Here is a 20,391-nt window from a genome sequence, read left to right as displayed (position 1 = left end):
TAATAGTGATATAGGTACTGCAAACAAAATATTTTTAAAGAGTTTTTCATAGTATTTTTATAACGTCTATCATTAAATTATATATTTATAACAACATTTTTTAGACACGTAATATCAATATTCAATTTGATTTTATGATATTTGATATAATTTGAATATGTGGGACCACAGGCGGAAACGTCCTACTTAAAATAGACGTGTTCTATATTTCTATATAGGTTAATTCGCGCTTTTATTGCATTGTTGTTTCGCAGATAAACCAAAGCTATCATAACTTAAAATCATTAACCTCTAAAATATGAAAAATTAAAACAACTATATTATGGATTGAGTATTTAATCTAGACATCTAATAAGTAAGTACAATATACCCGGTACATACAATTTTTTTGAAAATATAAAACCATTTTATCGATAACATATAATCAAACGGAAATCTTTCGAATAAAGGGTAATCACTTATTAAAATACCTACCGATATATCGACGCAGAACGAACGTATACATTCATTCACTGTACTAAGATAACCACCACGGTTGACCTAGTATAAAATAAAAATAAAATTCAATACCTAATATGTATAAATTTAAATATCTAGTGAAATGTATTGCTGATGTTATAGACTCACGTGTGTATTGCGCCATTTATTTAGAAATCAATATTTCGTTTTTATTAGTTACCCGAAACTAAACCAAGCGCACTTGAAGAGGGATTGCTCTAGTTTTTAAGTTAGTTAAGATATGCTAGGTTATCGAGCGTTATGCGACTTCTTGTTACTCGTTTTATATAACACCAACTGCATTCCACGTTTAGATTTCGAACTCCAAAGTGGCCGTTTTTTACTAGCAAACAAATTTCCAAAAGTTTTAATGACATTTTTTACTCGTACATTTCTACTTTTAGGCTTCTCTAATTTTTTCTTTTGTCTGTTTTGATATTAAAATTAAAATGGCTATAAAAAAGTTGATATTTCCCGAGTCCAGCATATACAAGACTCAACGGACCTTTTTATGAGTACGGAGTGCCTATTTCATAAAATTACCACTTGACTGTTGACTAGGGATCAGGTATGTAACATAATGTATTAACTGTTACGATTGACCACATTTACTGTTTTGGTGCCACCGTAAAGTATATAGGTAGGCGTTTTTAATAGAATAAAACAATTTAGAATATTTACTGTCAATTCCAATTAAAAGTAAATGAAGCAATAATATTGATAACTTGTAAGTTGTAAGGTTTGACAACAATTATAATATATACAAGCAACTCATATACGCGTAACACATAATATGCTGTTATGATTTTATGGGCACGCCATGTCTTACCATTGATACTATATAATATATAATTTGGGTATATGGACTAACCCTTTTTTTTAAAACATTCTTCTACCTTCTACATTCTTTTACCTATATCATCATTTAAAATACTATGGTGTTCCTATTCAAATTTCAAATATTTCACAGATCTAAAAAAAAAAAAAGATAAAAATCACGAATAATTAACTTGCATCAATAAGGATGATGCATCAATGAAGCTATTCTGTACTTATCAATTTAAAACTTAACTGAATAAGCTCATTATAGAATGGATGAGCTGATGTTAATGCGCTTATGTCAGATGAAAACGAAATAAATCGTGAAAGACGTTTTATCGATACAGAAGAAATTACCGACTAGTTGAAAAATCAGATCACGTTTTATACTTATTTAAAAAACCACCCTATATATAGATAATATGTGTATGTACATGATATTATAAATTATTCCTGCTTTCTGCTTTATACATTTATAACGATAATTTACGACGGTTCGTGTTTTTAAGTTTATTAGTCTAAAATGTCAATGATTCTAATTGAAATAAAATATAACTATACTACATGTCCATTGTATTGTACACGTGTATAATGTATGCAAGCAATTGTTATAGGAACGTTTGACACATACTCAAAAGTAATATTATTTCCTACAACATATAGTTCCTACCTACTTACAGGCTGCAGTACATCGTTATAATAGTACGCAACAGTGAATCTATATTTATGATGATCTATGCCATCATGGTCCATGATAGATGTATGCTTGAGTTAGATGTATTTAATACAGTTTTGTTATCAACTTTAAATTTTCCAGTAGATACCTACCTACATCGACTACTATAGACTATAGTATTTACAATATTCAGACTCTTACCAAATTTATTTTGAGTCTTATGTAACGATACAATCTTTTTTTTTTAACCATAACCTTTTTTTTTGTACCTTGTCATATTTTACTAACTAAAATAATGTTACTGATCAAGAACTATTTTAATATTCGATATAGCCTTATAGGTATTTATAATATTAATAACCACATTATAGTTCCTGACATATTGACGTACTGTATCAATAATTAATACAATTCAAAAATGAATAGGTATATAATATAATATAACCTAAATACTAAACACTAAAACGCCTATGTAATAGGTACTATCTCGTTGGCAGCCACTGAAGTCTAATTATAAAAATTTGCATCACAAATCATAATATTGAGAATATAATAAGGAATAATCCAAAGACAAAGCATATTATAATAAAACGTTGTGGATAGAAAATAAATATTCTACCTACCTAATAATTAACTATAATGTAAATGCGTATAGTGTATATTTATTATAAAGATATCTATCTCAATAACTTAAAATGTATAGCTTTGTAGCGATGTTCATATCAGTGCATCGTACACATAAGTTAATCGAAAACTTCACAAATAAATAACCCAATGTCATAACTAAATGTGTTACACGATTAATTCGTATAACAAATAATATTATAGATTAGATTGCAAAGTATTAAGTATTAACATAATATTATTTGTATTTAGTACATTAATTCAATGAATATTAATGACGATTCACCGTACATGTATTTTTCGATATTCACAACTGTATATTATATCTCACGAGTACTATAATTTATTCTTTTAGAATTTTGTGCTAATTCGAATACTAAAAAATATAGTACCTAATTAGTAATTACTATTATTACTATAAATTATTAAAAGTATTAACTGTTTTGGCAGTTGATTATAAAATAATTAAGATTTTACAGATTTTCAGTTAATTAAATAGGTAGGTAATCTCAAAAAAAAAAGTTAGTTCAACAACAAGATTTTTAATCAGTATATTTTTCTTTGAACTTTTTAATAAGTTTGAGTGGTGACTGACGGAAGCTTTTGATATGAATGGATGTAAATCGATTATTTTATACTGATTAAAGATACTAAGAAAAAATGCAATCGTGTTTATTTATTACCTATTAAAAATGAACTTAATGACGTTATAGTCATATGTTTGTCAATCATATGAATAGTACCGATTATTGAATAAAATTGCTAAATAATTATGTTAACCGTATAAGTCCTAAGGGTTTGGGTATCATAAATTGTATACAATACTGTATAGTACAAACATGTGTAGGATACTACATTTCCAAGCATTCACCCCCCCCCCCCCACACTATTTTTACCCTATAATAATGCAAATTCTGATGTTTGGAATTTTGTTATATAGGAACCTACTCAAAGACCATATTTTTAGATATTTAAATTCTAATATAATTTAAGAAGTGTATAGAAGTGTCTTGTATTCAAATGAGAACTATCCTGTTTATTTCGAATTGCTAAGCAGTTTATTTTTTTGAAAATTTGGAAGTGTAGTTCCCGAGTTATTAAACTTTATGAACCTATTAAGGATAATTATATACTAAAAATATTGATGCACAAACTATAATATAGAATGTAATATGTTATATATTTTATTCTAGTGCCTACTACAATACTCTATTCTAAATAAAAATAATAGTCGGCAGCCGACTTGTGCGCAGAGTCGTTTGTACTACACGGAAATTTGACTCGGTGGGGGTTACAAGCGGGTGTTGCCACTTGCGCCTGACTGCTTTCCGACGAAATCTTGTTGCCGCCGACTACCATTCTTATTTGGGATAGAGTATAAAATATTAAAATATTATATTATAATACATGCTCTGACGATGTTTAATGTTAGTACTTATATTAATATATCTTATACACAAGCCTGGGCAAGTTAATGATAATTTTTAACTGAGTTAAGTTAAAAGTTATATGAACATTTTCAATTAACTTAAGTTAAGTTAAGTTATTTATATTTTTTTTTTTAATATATTTATATATACCCAGTAATATGATTTAAATAATAAAAATCATAAATATTATTGAACACAGGAAATAGCCAATAGCTTTTCTATACATGGGTACCTACTGAATTAATAGAATTATGAAGTAGGTACGAAAAAAATACAAAATTGAAAATTTCAAAACAAATACAACCTTTTGATTTATTAATACACTAATACAGATAAGTACTATACATTTTTTAAAAATTATTAAATAAAAATAACATGGTATTTAAGAATGTACTTAATTTTAAACTCTGAATACTTTTTCAGGGAACTAAAAGTCTAAAACTATTAGAGAATATAGCCAACTTTATACTTCAGTAAAATATTTATTTAAAAAATTGATTTAACTATATTTGAAATTCCCTATTCTAGTAAATGGTTATGTAGTATCAATAATTATTTTTATTTTTATTATTTAATTATTTATAAATTAACTTAACTTGAATTTGATTAAAAGTAACTTGTTATTTATTAAGTTAATAGCAATTAAAATAAGTTCGGTTAAAAATTAAGTTAATGAAAATTAAATTAAAAAAAGTTAAGTTAAAAGTTAAAATTACCTTAACTTTTAACTTAACTTTTAACTTTTTAACGCGTTTATTCCCAGGTTTGCTTATACATATATAAAAATGATGTGAAACGTGTATAGTAATTTATCAATTGAGAACGGCTGGGCCGATTTGGCTCAAATGTTTTAGTTGTTTGTAATTGCCAGGAGAAGTTTTTTCGAAAGGAAATTTTGGAAAAACCCAAACATGAAAAATTTGAATTTCTCTATGAGATCTATGTGAATAAAACTAATGCGCACGATATGATTCAACAATTCCTCGGCGATGCCACGGAGTAAAATAAATTTTTTGGAATCATCGTGAAGATGTCGGAATACTAGAACATTAGAACGATACGTGTTTAATATTATCCAATTGGATTGCGGGCATTAATTGCGAAACACATTACGTAATCTTTTCTTTTGAATATGATTGCTTGAGTAATGCCTCCTACCAGACGATCAAACCTTGGACGACGTACACTTTGCGCAATAATTAGTCAGAATGTCCGTGATAATCAAACGCAAGAGAAACGCGCATCAGCAAATTAATGGAGACATGCCCATATTGCACAGGTTAGTGCTGCACAATCATCACCTCAAATTTGACAAAGTGCTTAAGGTGGAATCGATCATAATCATAATCATGTTGCGGAATTTGAATCATCCGAAATTGTGCAATAGTACGGGATTCTCCGTCAAGAAACTGATGAACGATTCAAGCGACGATCATCAAGGGCAAAATTCAAAGGAGAGGAAGTCCTTATCCTACGAATTCCTATTATTCTAATTGATCTTCCATTCCAATTCAAGTGGATTCAGTTCCCCGTTCGGTTGGCTTTTGCGATGACAATCAATAAATCGCAAGGCCAATCGTTGGAAGTCTGTGGGGCCCAATTTCGAATTTCCATGTTTTTCGCACGATCATGGCTGTACGTTTCCAATTCCGGTATTAAATTTGGGCGAGACGAGAGTTAATTATTTTTATACTACATAATTCACTAATAAATAAATGACAAAACAACCTTTGCCTGGTCAGCTAGTCTATTATAAAATTATAAAATGCTAATCTATTACTATTAATTACTTACTATAATTTTAAAATCTTCATATTAGGGAAAACTTACATGATGTAACTCGAAATTTATATGACGTGAAATCGGTCGGAAAAAAGTCCTCGTAAGTAGTTGTAGTTAATTCTATAGGTTAACCTATCAGTGTCATCAGTGCAAATACTAAAACAATATTCCCAAGATAAATTTAATAATTTAGGATAAGAATCAATTATATTAATTTATTCAATTTACTTGGAACCATAGCTGCGTTGGATAATTTCACTCCACATACAATACATTCTGGTTGAGGACAATTTTCATTTCCATACCAAGTAAATCCCATAGCTAAATAACTAATATTATATAAACCTATTTTATTACCAGTAGAACTAGAACTAGCTTGATTTGATTCACCAGAAGTTGATTCAATATTATGATTAGATGAAATTTCATCTTCATTTAGTTTTCGGTTTTTAACAATAAATGTATCCATTATTTTAACAAAAATTTAATTATATGAAATTATATGAAATTACAAAATATCTAAACACGACTGAAATATAAATGTTTCGCAATGATGACTAAAACCAGACTGATAGTACTGAAATTGTTAGTAGATTATTAAATTAAGTACTATTGTCGATATATGTTTTATAAAAATTAAGATAAGATAAAGTCACAAGACACCAAGCCATAGCAATCAAACTGGTATGATCATTAAAATAGATTGAACATCGTAATATTTCTACAAAATATATGAAACACAATAGGTTTTATATTATAGTCCGTTTTATTACTCGCAGTGCTATATTTTTCATGAAATCGTTTTTTCTTAAAAAATATATTTCAAATAATTTCGCGGCACCCTGGTTGGGAATCTCTGGGTTAACCTAATCAATGTTACAAGTGCGTGTTACTCGATATTTTTCCTCTACAAGAAAAATCTATCATAAAATATATGATTTTGTTAATAAATAACCGTGACATCGAAAACGTTAGGTATATAAATCGGTTACACAGAATGGTGAGAAAAAATATTTGAGGTCACCACAATAAGAAAAATATTATAGGCCATATTTCCTTTCTGTACAAATCAGCAAGTCCAATTATTTCCGTAAAATAACCCCATGCCTCGAATGTATAATAATAATTGTACCACAGATTATATAAAAATATAATCTGTTATTGTATACATTGTAGAATAATATAAGCGTTGGGTTTTTGCAAAGGTATTTACAAACAACGATGATGTTGATCATTTTAAAAATAAACCGCAAGTATGCACCTTAATTTCTAGTAGATTTATAATGATATACAGTTAACGGTAAAATTATTAATTAACATTGTATCATCAAAAGTTTTTCGCATCTACCATATATTTACAGTATATACATATATACTAAAAGTCCGCGAACCCGGGTAACTTTATTGTATAGAAAACATTTTATCTGATCCACTTATATTATCTCTTCTCAATCATTAAACTAAATTTATCTGTACGAAAGTTTTTATATAAATAACACCCATCTTGTTTGTACGATAGGTACCTAAATATTTGAAACTGACTTTTTTTAAAACTTTTTAGTTACATTATGTAATCGTATTACTCTGCGAGACAAGGTTGGTAACTTTGATGATAGACAGCTTTAAAAATGTAATTTAAATTAATTTTCCAAACTATATAAACATATATATTGTATAGTCATAAGTAAGGCTCGGAAGTCGTAGGAATTGCATATTTTTCTGTATGATCACAATTTATAGCAGACTTAGCTAGAAATTTGAAGTATACAATCGCGAGTTGAAAAATTGAAAATTGAAAATGCATATTTTGCATATTTTATCAATTTTAGCTAAAAAAGTGCATATTTCATTGATTTTATATGCATATTATACATATTTTATATTTTTCTAAAAAAATTGATTTTTTTCTTTCTTAACCTGTATATTTCAACTAATATTGAATATAAAACTTAAAATTATCAACGAAGATATTTATTGTCATCGCCATAGTCAATTACGGAGTTAATGACAGTGATATTGTGACACGCATTTAGTCTATCATGCTAGTATGCCGAAATACTTATTTTTAGGGCTCGGAAGTTGTAGGAATTGCATATTGTTCTGTATGATCTCAATTTATAGCAGACCTAGCTAATTAAATAGAAATAGAAATTTGAAGTAGGTATACAATTGCGAGTTAAAAAAAGGTGGGTAAGTGTATGTCGCTCTGCTGTACAGTAGGTTACAAGGGTCACTGTATAATGGATAGTATTAAATTTGAATTCAATGATATAATATCACTGGATAAGAAAAACGATTCTGAGTGGAGACGGTTTGTCAGTCTAGGTATTAGACATACCTATTATAAGTATACTTATCTATAGTATTAAAAAAAAATTGACCTATAATAGGTATTAATAATAAATTCCAAATTAATCATATCACAATATCAATCAGGTAACGCGTTATACATCAACAACAAACCGTGGTACTATCATAGATATATAATAGTATACTTTAGAAGTTTCAAGTACCCACAAATAATATTATACAATCACAACAAAATAACTAAAATAGTTATTCCAGGTTTTTTAATATGAAATTTCGTCTTAAGTTGAAAATTAAAATGACTATAAAAATAAACTGTACTTATGTATTTCTTAGAATTTTTGGCAACATAATTAAATATTTACGTGAAATCTTGTTTTAAATTTTCAAGCCTTGGATATAAAAGTTGAACATTTTATAAATTTTTAACTACAAAATAATTATTCAATTTTAAATTTGATAAATTTTGTCAACATTTTAACTTCAAATGCTTATAAAAAAAAATTGTGCATATGTTTTTTTAATATTTTTCAACTGCTATTGTAACAATGTATCAGGAGCTTTGCATTAATTTTTTACACTTTTTGGCCCAATAGATAAAACTTTATTGATATTTATAGAAAAAAAAACTAAAAAAATTGAAAACTTACAATGTCCGTAAACAGCTCAAAAAGAGTCAAATTATTTTCAAAATTTTATCGTATATATAAAATGCTAATATATAAACATTCAGTGAAATTTTCAAGTTTCTACAGTCATTCGTTTTTTAATTACAACAAAATAAGAAAATCGTCTCATGAGAAATCGAGCAAATATCAAATGTTGTAAAAATATGAATTTCAAACGCTCATAAAAATTTAATTTGAGTTTTTTATAGATACTCAACATAATTAGGTAATTTTCGTGATTTTTCCATATTTTTCAATTTTTGAACTTTAAATGCTAATAAAAAAAAACTGTGACTAAGGATTTTTAATATTATTCAAATGTCATTGTAACAATATAGTAGGAGCCTTGTATTAAATTTTTAAGTATTTTTACTCAACAAATAAAGTTATATTGACATTCATAGAAAAAAAAACTAATTAAATTGGAAACTGGAATTGTCCGTAAACAGCTCAAAACAAATCAAAATATTTTGAAAAATTTATCATGTATAGAAAATGGAAATATAAACAACCAGTGAAAACTTCATGTCTACTTCTACAGTCATTCGTTTTAAAGTTACATCAAAAATTTTCTCGAAAACAGATTTTGCGTAAAAATTCCCGTTTTTCCTTAATTTTTCTTTTGTTTATCACGGCGCTATTGAAAACTATTGGAAAAATTTTACTTTTGACCCCCCAAAGTACCAACTAGATTCACTTTCCTATCAGAAAAGGTATACTGTTGAAGAAAATCCAAGCACTTTTACTGTCCTAAAACGTGATGACAGACACAAAAATAAAAAAAAAAAATAAAAAAACACACATCATTGTAAAATCAATACATTCATCGTTTCACTCAGAATCTAAAATTGAAAATTGAAAATGCATATTTCGCCAATTTTAGCTAAAAAAGTGCATATTTCATTGATTTTATACGCATAGTTTTTCGCATATTTAACATGTTTAATGCATATTTTGCAATTTTTTGTGCATATTTGCATGCATATCTTGATTTTTTTAGCTCCTACAACTTCCGAGCCCTAGTCATTAGAGATTTTTAAAACATAAGCATTAAGCATGTATATTGTATATACTATATAATAATTGTGTAAAATCACAACAAATAAAATAATATAAACTATCGTAACAATAGATAAAAATGCTTAGGCTTAAATGTTCCCATAAAATAATATTATATTATATTATGTTCATGCGATAATAATAAACTATTGAAAATAAGACAATCTGGCGATGTCGTCTGAAAAAAATGAAATGTGTTCTGCGGATAGCACATTGTTTGTATGTGTAGGAACGTTTTCTGTAAGTGTAGGTAGGTATTATAGACGAAAATAACGTAATATTATACTGGAAACGTTTTCTGTATTATACCTACGCAGAACTGACAACAACATATAAAATATATTATTATATTCACCGGGTCAAAAATATATGTAACTCTTTTCCGTGTCGAATGATATAAAAACGTGTATTGCGCGTGCGAATATAATATATTGTACCTACATAAACGTATCGTATAAAAAACATGTAACGTATAAAATATTATATTGTACATATAGATAAGATTATTATGTGTAGTGTGCACTATGCACTGTGCATACAAGAGAATATAATATAAATTATTTCACTAAAAAGTTAAAATCACAACATATTAATTGTACGGGGATGAGGTATACACTAAATACTGTATACTACAATTTCCAAACTAGTTTTCAAGACTACATTAGTAAAATGCACGCCTGTTCGACTTTTTTCAGCTATATACACGGGGACGAAGATAACTATCAAAGTCTGAACAAAAATATAAAAATCGATTTAACTATTGGGTCAATTAGATTAACCACCTTACATAATATTTCTATATTGGTACCGACTACTGATATAATATAACACATGTATAACGCTGTTTGAAATAGTTCATTATTTGCGTTACGAATCCAAAAGTATAATAACCAGTTAAAAATAAAATTATTTTTATCATTCACAGCCGTTCGTATCGTCCTCAGGGGTAAGGCCCACGCGGAGTGGCAAGTGTTGGTCAGCGGTGATCGTTCAGCTATCAAAGACGATCAATACTTCATCGACAATCGTTCGCTAATCTTCGGAAAAGGTTTGTAAATACACGTATGAAATATAAAAGCAGGGTTGAGTAAAGTACTTTTTAAAAGTATTTAGAACAAATAAGCAGGTACTCAAATACCTATGAAAAATAGTATTCCGAATAATGTGTTTCAAATACTATATACAAATACCCCAAATACTTTTAAAATTATTTTTGGTTTGGATATTAAATAAATTATACTTGTCTGCGAGAAAAATTGAAATTTTAGCAAATGTTAAAATATATTGTACAGGGTTGAGTGTTTCTTAATATCTGTACCTATATAATACAAGTATACAACTAAGATGATATTTTATAATTTACAACATAATATAACAATACAAATTAAATTATATTAATTATTAAAATAAAAAAATCCTCATTCGAAATCTTTCAAAATTATTCAAAATACAGCTTTAAATACATTTGGAAAACAGTATTATAAATGTAAATAAGCTACGTATGATGAAATACTTTATTGGGAATTCTACTATAAAGTCTGTATACAACATGTAATATGTAACCATATGACTATATTATGTAATATTTGATAATCTACATTCGTGTTGAACTCAAATAAAATAGGTATGTAGTGTAAAAAAATACCTAATTCTTCACCGAGGAAATTTAAATGTAAAAAAATGTATTCCAGTAGACCGGCAAGAAGGTCCCGCTCCGATACTGCCGCGCGGAATTCACCACTTCCCGTTCAAGTTTCAACTTCCTCAGAGCTCGCTGCCTTGTTCGTTCGAAAGCAAACCCGGATACGTCAGATACTACATCAAGGTAAACGCCGAGTGCGTGTGAATGCCGTATATAACGCACCACGTATATATTATATTCTACAGATCTAAAACGTATATTATATCAATAAATTGTATTTCCATTGCTATACGCGCGTATATGTATCTATAAATTAGTTATGTATTCGAGGATTTTTTTTATTTGAAAAAAACGATGTTTGCGGGTGAGTGATTTATGTGAGAAATGAAAAAAAAGAGACCTAAAGTGCATTGAGGGAGCTAAAATAAGACATTTATATTAATAGTCACTCTTACTATTTAGTACTTGGTATTTTATACACGCACACGCTCTGTAGATATGTATATGTATACATATATATAATACCGTGTGATTCATTTAGCGCAAGACACTCATTATTTCTAAAAGTATTAATTTTTTTTATAATATTTTTTACAAGTTTAAAAAAATTATATTTTAAATATTTTTTATCATTATAATTTTTAAGTTTTTACTTTTTGTACTAAAATATACAGTTTTAATTTCAGCTTCACCAGCAGAAAAGTTTAGAATTTAGGACGAGGAGTTTATAGTTATAAGTATCCATTACTCCGCTCATATAAAGTTCAAATACTTATAACTCATAAAATACTACTGTAGATGTACTTCTAAATTCGATTGTTATGTATCGAAATACTTTGAAAAAATCTCTGAGATTATCGTCAAATTATATGCGTAGTTTTTGAATGTATAAGCTGCATACATACATTAAGGTTTTTAAGATATAGTTTCTTTAGTCGAGGTCATGTAAACGCAGCAATTTGATGAATGCTTAAACTTGATCTGCGCGAGTCACCAATGGCAACCATTTATATACAAAAGAAAAAGTTGCTGACATACGGATATGGTTAGGATTACGGTTAAGTGGTAAACCACTCAATATTTTAAACTCCAAGGAAAATTTGTGAATCATATATATGTTTTTGTTAATAATAGTAACTATGACAACGAAATTCTTACAAAAAATTAGTGGAAAGTCAAAATAGGTATGTGTACCCAGGCACCCGGCCCATTAACATATTATATATGTTAATATTATAATATGTTAATATTCTACTTTGGAATATGAAATTAAAACTGTATGTTGTCATTCAAACAAATAAAAACTTAAAAAATGTTGAGGATAAAAATGTGGGTTTTTAACGACCAGTATCATATAGATTTTTTTTTTCAAAATCATTTATACTTTTTGAAATATTGAGTGTACAATAATAAAAGTAAAAAAAAATAATTCCTGCTATCCGAACTTCTATAGAGACAATAATACAATAATTTAAATTAAACCATTTTTTGATCTCAAAATATTACACATCTCAAAGCAATAAGCAAGAAGAATATAATATGCATGTTTTTACTTTTTTGTGTTCGTGTGGACTGTCATAAACTTATTTTTAAAGCATATCGCGGTTTGGATTTTGGTGTGGATGCTAAATTCGAGGAGCTATAGGAGAGGGTCTTGTGAGAGGTTATAGTAACCCCCTAGTTGTCATAATATCTGCATATGTATGTGCACTTAGCATTTCATTTTTTCTTACCTTGGTCAGAGACTTGTCTTTTCCGCAGGTCACTCTCGATATACCGTACGCGTCTCCTCCACAAGGCATGAAGTACTTCACCATTATAGGACCACATATTGACTGCATGGACGATCAATATCTGGTAAGTAATATAATTTTTGTTTATAGGATATAATAATTTTCAAAGCAGTTTAACAAAATACATGTTTGAGGCCATTAACGAATAATGAATTCAAGTTAAATTTATTCCAACTTATTAACTTTTTTTATTTATAAAATATATTTACAATCTGTATACACAAAATAATACAATAAGTAAATATATTGACAATATGAATTCTAGACGTGACAAGAGGACCGACCGTTCATCGACACCACTTCCAATTTCTGAACTTATAGGGTAAAGGTTATTATAAATAAAAAGTAATTTTTGTATTATTAATTAATTATGAATACAATAGAATTCATTAATAAATTGACAGTAAAATATTTTTTTTAATATTTCTTATAGTACATATGTAACGATAATTAATATTTAATGATGAATATGCCAATACATCGGAGTCAGAATTCGCCACTGCTGTACAGTGTTGCTATTATTCATTAGTGATGCTTTTCAGTTTTTAAAAAAATATAAATATATATATAATATTGACATATGATATATAATTGTGTAGGTGCATTTTCTAAGCTTATTAAAATCTGTCTATTGATACACACGATCCTAAAATTACACGGATGCTTAAGAATGTCGATATGATCCATTTTAAACGTTCGGAAGTCGAAGTATGCTTCCATCGCGACGTTTAGAGTGGTTTAGAGCTTAGACAAATGAAATGCATATGTAATTTTATCATTTGAAGCAGTATAACCTTAATTATTTACAAATAGAGATGCAAACCTGGTAAATATTTAATTTACTCGGTTAAAATTTACTAACTTTTTACTGACAATAAATCTTTTTTACCGAAAAAGTTATAAAGTGAAACCTAAGTAGAGCTCTAATTAAAACATTTTTATCATGCAAATATTTATAATATAACAATTCAAAAGTTTATATAAAATGTGACGTTGTAAGGATAACACAAATGTCAATTAAGTATATGTTACTTAGATTCTTATAGTCATAAAATTGTATTTTCTAATTTTCACACCAAATGGTCTTGTATATTATTATAAATAAGTAAAATCAATATAAATTAGTAACCCTTACACTATAAACCTAATTTTTACGCTGCAACGTAACGCCCGTGACATATACAATTACACAAAAATCTACTTTTATTATTATACGTTATTATTGTTATTTAAAAGTTATAAGTTTTACTTTTTTATATATATATTAAGTTAAGACTTCTACATCTATGTTCATTACCCTGAATGTTATTTAGTAAAATTTTTAGTATGGGGAAAGGTACTGTTGGTTAGAACACGTGTATATATATGTGGCGAGGATCAGTCATTAAAACCCGGGTGGTCCCATCTGGGAACTAGTGACACCGGCTGATGCTTGACTAAATAGAAACTCGAGTCAGGGTTCCCGACATTATATAATTGCATAATAATAATAATTATACGCACACTTGTTTTTATTTTCAACCCCCCCACCCCCCCTTCCCGTTGGACCCATCCCCTTATGTACGCCACTGATATATAATAATTCTAAAAGCGATCTAAAATCATAATTGGCTTAGTTGTTCTTATTTATGTCATAATTTCCTAAATATTACGGTATTTGTATATCCTATTTAGATATACATTTATGAAAGAGGGGAGAATAGGTGTTTCTTAGGGCATTCTTGTAGCGAAATTACCACAAATACAAGCATTTACCGAACTTAGGTAAGCGCATACGTAAATATTACGTCTTTAATTCTAGTCGTACACCACTTATACAGAACTGTACTATCAAGTATACACATTGAAAATGCAGCTATTATCGTAGATTTATAAAACGCAAAATATCTGATAATTTTGCTGTTACCACTCTGTACGTATACATACACCCTACAGTCAACACCAACATTGTTTTCGTGATTTCCAACCTGATGTAATATTTTATATACAATATGCAGGAGTAAATGTTCAGAAAATATTATGTACTTATATGTATAAAATTTATATTTTTCATATATATTTATATAAGTAAATAGGTAGGTTAGGTTACGCATTATTTTTACACATTTCTATTTTTTTTCTTTTCAATAGTTTATTTTTCATGTGCTCATTTTAAGTTTAGATGAGTGGAATAGAAGAGCAAACATTAGTTTAACCCCGCCGGCCCTACATCAAGGTTTCTCATAAAATATACAAACCGTTGCGGCTCGATATTTTTTTTGTACCTTATCAATTTCGAAATTATAAACAAGAATGTCCCAATAAAATGTATTGTTCGTTTAAAAATCACTTTATAGATACTTGAAACGTATTGCGTACCCTTATGTTGTAGAAATTAAACGTTTAACGATAACACATCCATATTGTTATTAAATGTTTCTTAAACTGAAGCATATTTCATGTTTGTAAATAGTAAATACTAAATAGGTAAGTAGTAAGTTATTTTTAATTTAAAAAAGCACATTAAAACCTGACAATTCAAACAAATTAAAATTACATTGTCCATGTTCAGAGCCTTTTTTAAGGTTTTTAAGGATTAACGATACAACACTAAGTTATTTTTAGCACAACACCTTTATATGCGTAATGTGTCCGTATTGATTCTTTTCACAAAATGCGTAATCCCAATTAATTCGTATCACTTTTATCCCATTTTATGAAATGATGAACTCGTCGAAATTAAAACTTAACGGTATACCCGTGAATAAATCGTTCATTCAACAGGGTTGTAAAATAACAACTTGTCAATCGATTGTTTTCTTACACGGTTTCTACGGATAAACATCTATAAAATAAATAATGTTCATATTATTGTAATATATCCAAACGTATCATTTTGAGCGTGGCAAATAAAAATAAAAGGACTATAATCAATCACTTCTGAATGTAAGATACATGGAAGAACTATAAACATAATATTCAAAGCACTTGAAAAATTATAAAGATTCCGCGCGAAATAATAGTCTGATTTTTCTTATGGACCATTTACTTAAACCTACTTAACTTTTGCTCTAAGTTTCAGCCAAAGCGGGGAAATAGTTTCAAAAAAAAAAACAAAAAAGGTTTTCAAGTGCAGAATTTAAATTTTAAAAAATTAAATTAACATTATAAACTTTATCTGAGAAAAAAGCAACCAACTGTATAATTTACATAATATATATTAGCCAGTAGATATATTATATTATTGTATTTATATTTAACAAATTATTAATTATATAATATATACATTATACTTCCGACTTCGAACTTTTTCAGTGTGCAAATTATTACTAAACATGTATTTTCATTAGAACCCCTTCGTGACTACTCCTAAAAAACAAAAAATTTAAAAAAATCTTTTTCGAAATTATTTAACAAATGTTTATGGTTCAAAGTTTCAAACACTTCAAACATTTTTATAGTATAATTTTTTATTTAAATTTTAATTATTGATGTATAACATAAGGGATGTGCACCCATTTAGAACATACGTAATATTATACTATAGTCTACAGAGGGTTGTTGTGAAGGTTAATTTGTTTATTTCATTGTATACAATATGAATATATATACGTAGGTACATGTGAAATGAGGTGTACGTCATGGCGTTATAACTTATAATACTTATTAATTTGTAATAGGATGACAATTATTTTATATTTAGTAATCATAATGTGAAATTACAAACCATAATTTTCTGTATTTAGAACTCTAGCTAATATTATTTTATGGTTTTGCATTATAATGTTCGTATACATATGAGATTTTATTTATTACAAATTCAGATGAAACATTTTTGATACGAAACGTAACAGATTTTTCCTAACGTCCGACATTGAAACAATGGTAATAATATATTTATTATTATTTTGTAGCGAGGGCGAGCGCAGATGAGAGCAAAAAAATTCAAAACAGCGATTAAATCAATTTTATTGCAGTCTGCGGTGTTTGGAAACCGAAAAATTTAAATAAACCTAATTTAATTTGACAATTTTATTATTATTGTTGAATAATTTATTATTATTTACGATTACATTGTTTACTATATAATAACATAAACCTTATCATTTCAATATTTAAACGCAACTTATAACAGGAATGACGATTTCTTAAATGATACCCACCGATAGTAAATGTTTTTTATATATAATATTTGATAGTTAAATCCTACAGTTTATTTATTAATTATTTTAGCTCACAATAGACACATTATGTTCGCAGCTAGTCGGCTAGGCCTAGGGTCTAATTAATATTTTAAGTATGTACCTGCTGTAAGCACAGATGACGATGCGAAAAATGTTGAAATAGCGAGTAAAAAATGTAATATTATTGCGTTAAAAAAATTAAAAGTGTAGGTATTTTTATTTTTAATATTAATTGTAATTATACAAAAAACAATTTAGTTTTAGTGTTATATATTATTATCTTAGTGCACCACGCAATTTGAAGAATGTTAGTATCCATAATATTTATAGACGAGCGTACAATATACAATATACATATTATAAGTATATTAAATCTTCTTTATTACATTACGCTACAACAATGAATTTACTAGTATAAATATAAAAAAAAACAAAAATGTTCACATACTTTTGTAAAATATACAAAACTATTCATGATTTTTTTTTATACATCCTCCAGTCATTTTTGATGACCTGTATTGCTTAATTCTTTGGGAAACACAATATTTTTATTTTTTTTTATGTACAATCCGTATTTAATAAATAATTCAAATAATAAAATTATGTCACATAAAAAAGACTAATATTGTGAGGCAAGAGAGGGGAATGCACTCATTGGTGGCAACCCTCTGGTGGTTATACAGAGTGTAACAGAATGTAATACATTTTATTATAATCAATATTTAAATAAAAGTATTTAATATAATTTATAAACACTTGCGCTATATTTATAGTATAATTTTTTTCCATTTTTAATTCTTGAAACTAACTAAAACAATTTTTAAATTTGATTCAAATTCTTTTGGACAATTTCTAAATAGCCAATTTGTAGATTTGATTTTAAGAACAATTTTTGATGGTAAAAACATTTATGTAAGTCAAGTAGTTTATAATTTAGAGCTGTAGGTTCATTAGTTTAAATTGTAATAACATTTTTGAAAATATTATTTTTGAATAACATCAGCATGACACGAGTATGTTTCTTAAATTATTTACTATACACATAATTTTCCAAATTTTTTGATACGTTTAACTAGCGTCAATTTGTTTTTGTTTTTTGTTAGATCTTTCAACCTGTACCAAATAACTAACCGTATAGGAAACAGCCAAATCTGTTATTATTATCCAGCAGCAACTCCTCTATTGAAATGCTGTTTTTAATTTTCGGGCTCATTATATTTCATAAAATAAATCTTGTTTTATTTCATGACAAACAATTGTTATTGATTTATAAATGTCTAAAAAATAGTTTCCAATTAATAACACACACGCATAATATTTCAGTGAACAATAATTTTTGGCATTGATCGGTTTAGTTGTATGTAAGAATTAAAGAATGTAGGATTACAATATTATTTACACGTAGTTAAAATTTTATATTTATATATATATTATATTTATATACAACGTTTGGTTGTGTCCGTCGATCTATATACAATATATCATAATATACTAGCTGTCCCACCCAGCGTTGCCAGTGCCAAAGGTTTGGTTTTTTTGATAAATATATTTTTTTTAAATGCGTACCTATACCATAATAAATAAACAAAATTTTTTTTTTTTAATGAGCTGAAAAAAACTGTATGTATGAGCTCCCTTTTAGCTAAATATGTAGGTACAGGGAGTAAAAAAACAAACTATAAACACCCTCCACATCACTACATCTCAAGGAATCTATTGATATAACTTTTAATTGAAAACGGTCCAGTAGATTTTGAGTCTATTAACTGCGAAAAACCCACGTGGATATCAAAATTATTATCATATCCAATCATAAAAACAATTATAATATGTGATTTTTATATAAATTCCATTAAAAAAGGTCTTTCAGTTTTCCAAAATTTTCCAATTTCTATATTATATACTTTTCCAATTTTTTTTATTCCGTAAAAACCTCATTTGGAATAATACGCGAACATTAAAAAAAAAAGGGAGTCAAATCGGTCCAGCCGTTCTTGATTGATGTGGTTACCAACGGACAGTATTCCATTTGTATTATATAGATAAACGTGATTATAATATATAGTGATTACGGTAGAACATGTTGTAATATTTATATATAAGCACTTAGACCACGAAATGTTGTGACTAAAAAATACACAACCACTTATATAATATATTATTATACACACCACACATACGCCATATTATATACAGGTATAGGTAATACATATTAGGTATGCGTGGTTTATACCAATATATAATACCGCCTGTAGTAAAAGTTCATGTTTATACGGGTGGTGACCCCGTCGCGTTAAAAATAATTACTATAATAATATAAACAATCATAATAAATACTAAAAGTTTACCGAATTACCGCCGCCACTTTTTAATTTACACGACTACTGGGTAAGTGCGGCGTTGTATAATAATATATCCACCGAACTTCATAAGCTCGTCTATGCGATCATTTATTACGTACGATGTGTATACAATGCGAGTTCTTTATACCGTTGTTAATATAATATAATGGGATGTACCTAATATTATATTATACATTCTATATTGTACATGGATTCATTTATCAGTTTGCAAATATTTTCTCGGTAAATGTATATGTGTGTATCTGAACATTTTTTTGTTTTCACATAATTTTAAGTCTTTACAACATAAGATATCTTCCACTAAACTCAACTCCATTCATCTTACATTTAAATTTTAAATACGTATAAGTTATAATTAACTAATTTATAAACGAGTAACGACAAGTTGGTTCAAATTTTAATTATTATATATAGAAATTCTCAGAAAAATGTTTTGCTTAGGCATTTGAAATTTAAATCAAATAACGACCCACCTGTAAAAATGGTCTGACAATTGTAAACTGACGATTACATAATAATAATATAATATAATATTGAAATGAACACAAATAATGGAATAACAAAAAA

At 27.5% G+C, this 20,391-nt stretch overlaps 1 protein-coding gene across 2 annotated transcripts in view; it reads left to right on the top strand.

Annotated features, from left to right (window-relative positions):
- LOC100167737 (arrestin domain-containing protein 3-like) overlaps nt 1–20,391 on the top strand; it is a 115,214-nt gene that overhangs the window by 70,697 nt on the left and 24,126 nt on the right. The window contains exons 3-5 of one of the 2 annotated variants that reach the window (XM_029490255.1): nt 10,789–10,911; nt 11,558–11,688; nt 13,267–13,362. In XM_029490255.1, the coding sequence (XP_029346115.1) occupies nt 10,789–10,911; nt 11,558–11,688; nt 13,267–13,362 (350 nt within the window). Of the gene's footprint in view, nt 1–10,788; nt 10,912–11,554; nt 11,689–13,266; nt 13,363–20,391 lie in introns of both variants that reach the window. The other variant, XM_029490254.1, reaches the window with a different exon arrangement.

This window comes from Acyrthosiphon pisum, chromosome A2, assembly GCF_005508785.2.
Source record: "Acyrthosiphon pisum isolate AL4f chromosome A2, pea_aphid_22Mar2018_4r6ur, whole genome shotgun sequence".
NCBI lineage: Eukaryota > Metazoa > Arthropoda > Insecta > Hemiptera > Aphididae > Acyrthosiphon > Acyrthosiphon pisum.
Note: the sequence above shows the minus strand (reverse complement) of the source record. Positions and strands in the feature narration are given on the sequence as shown.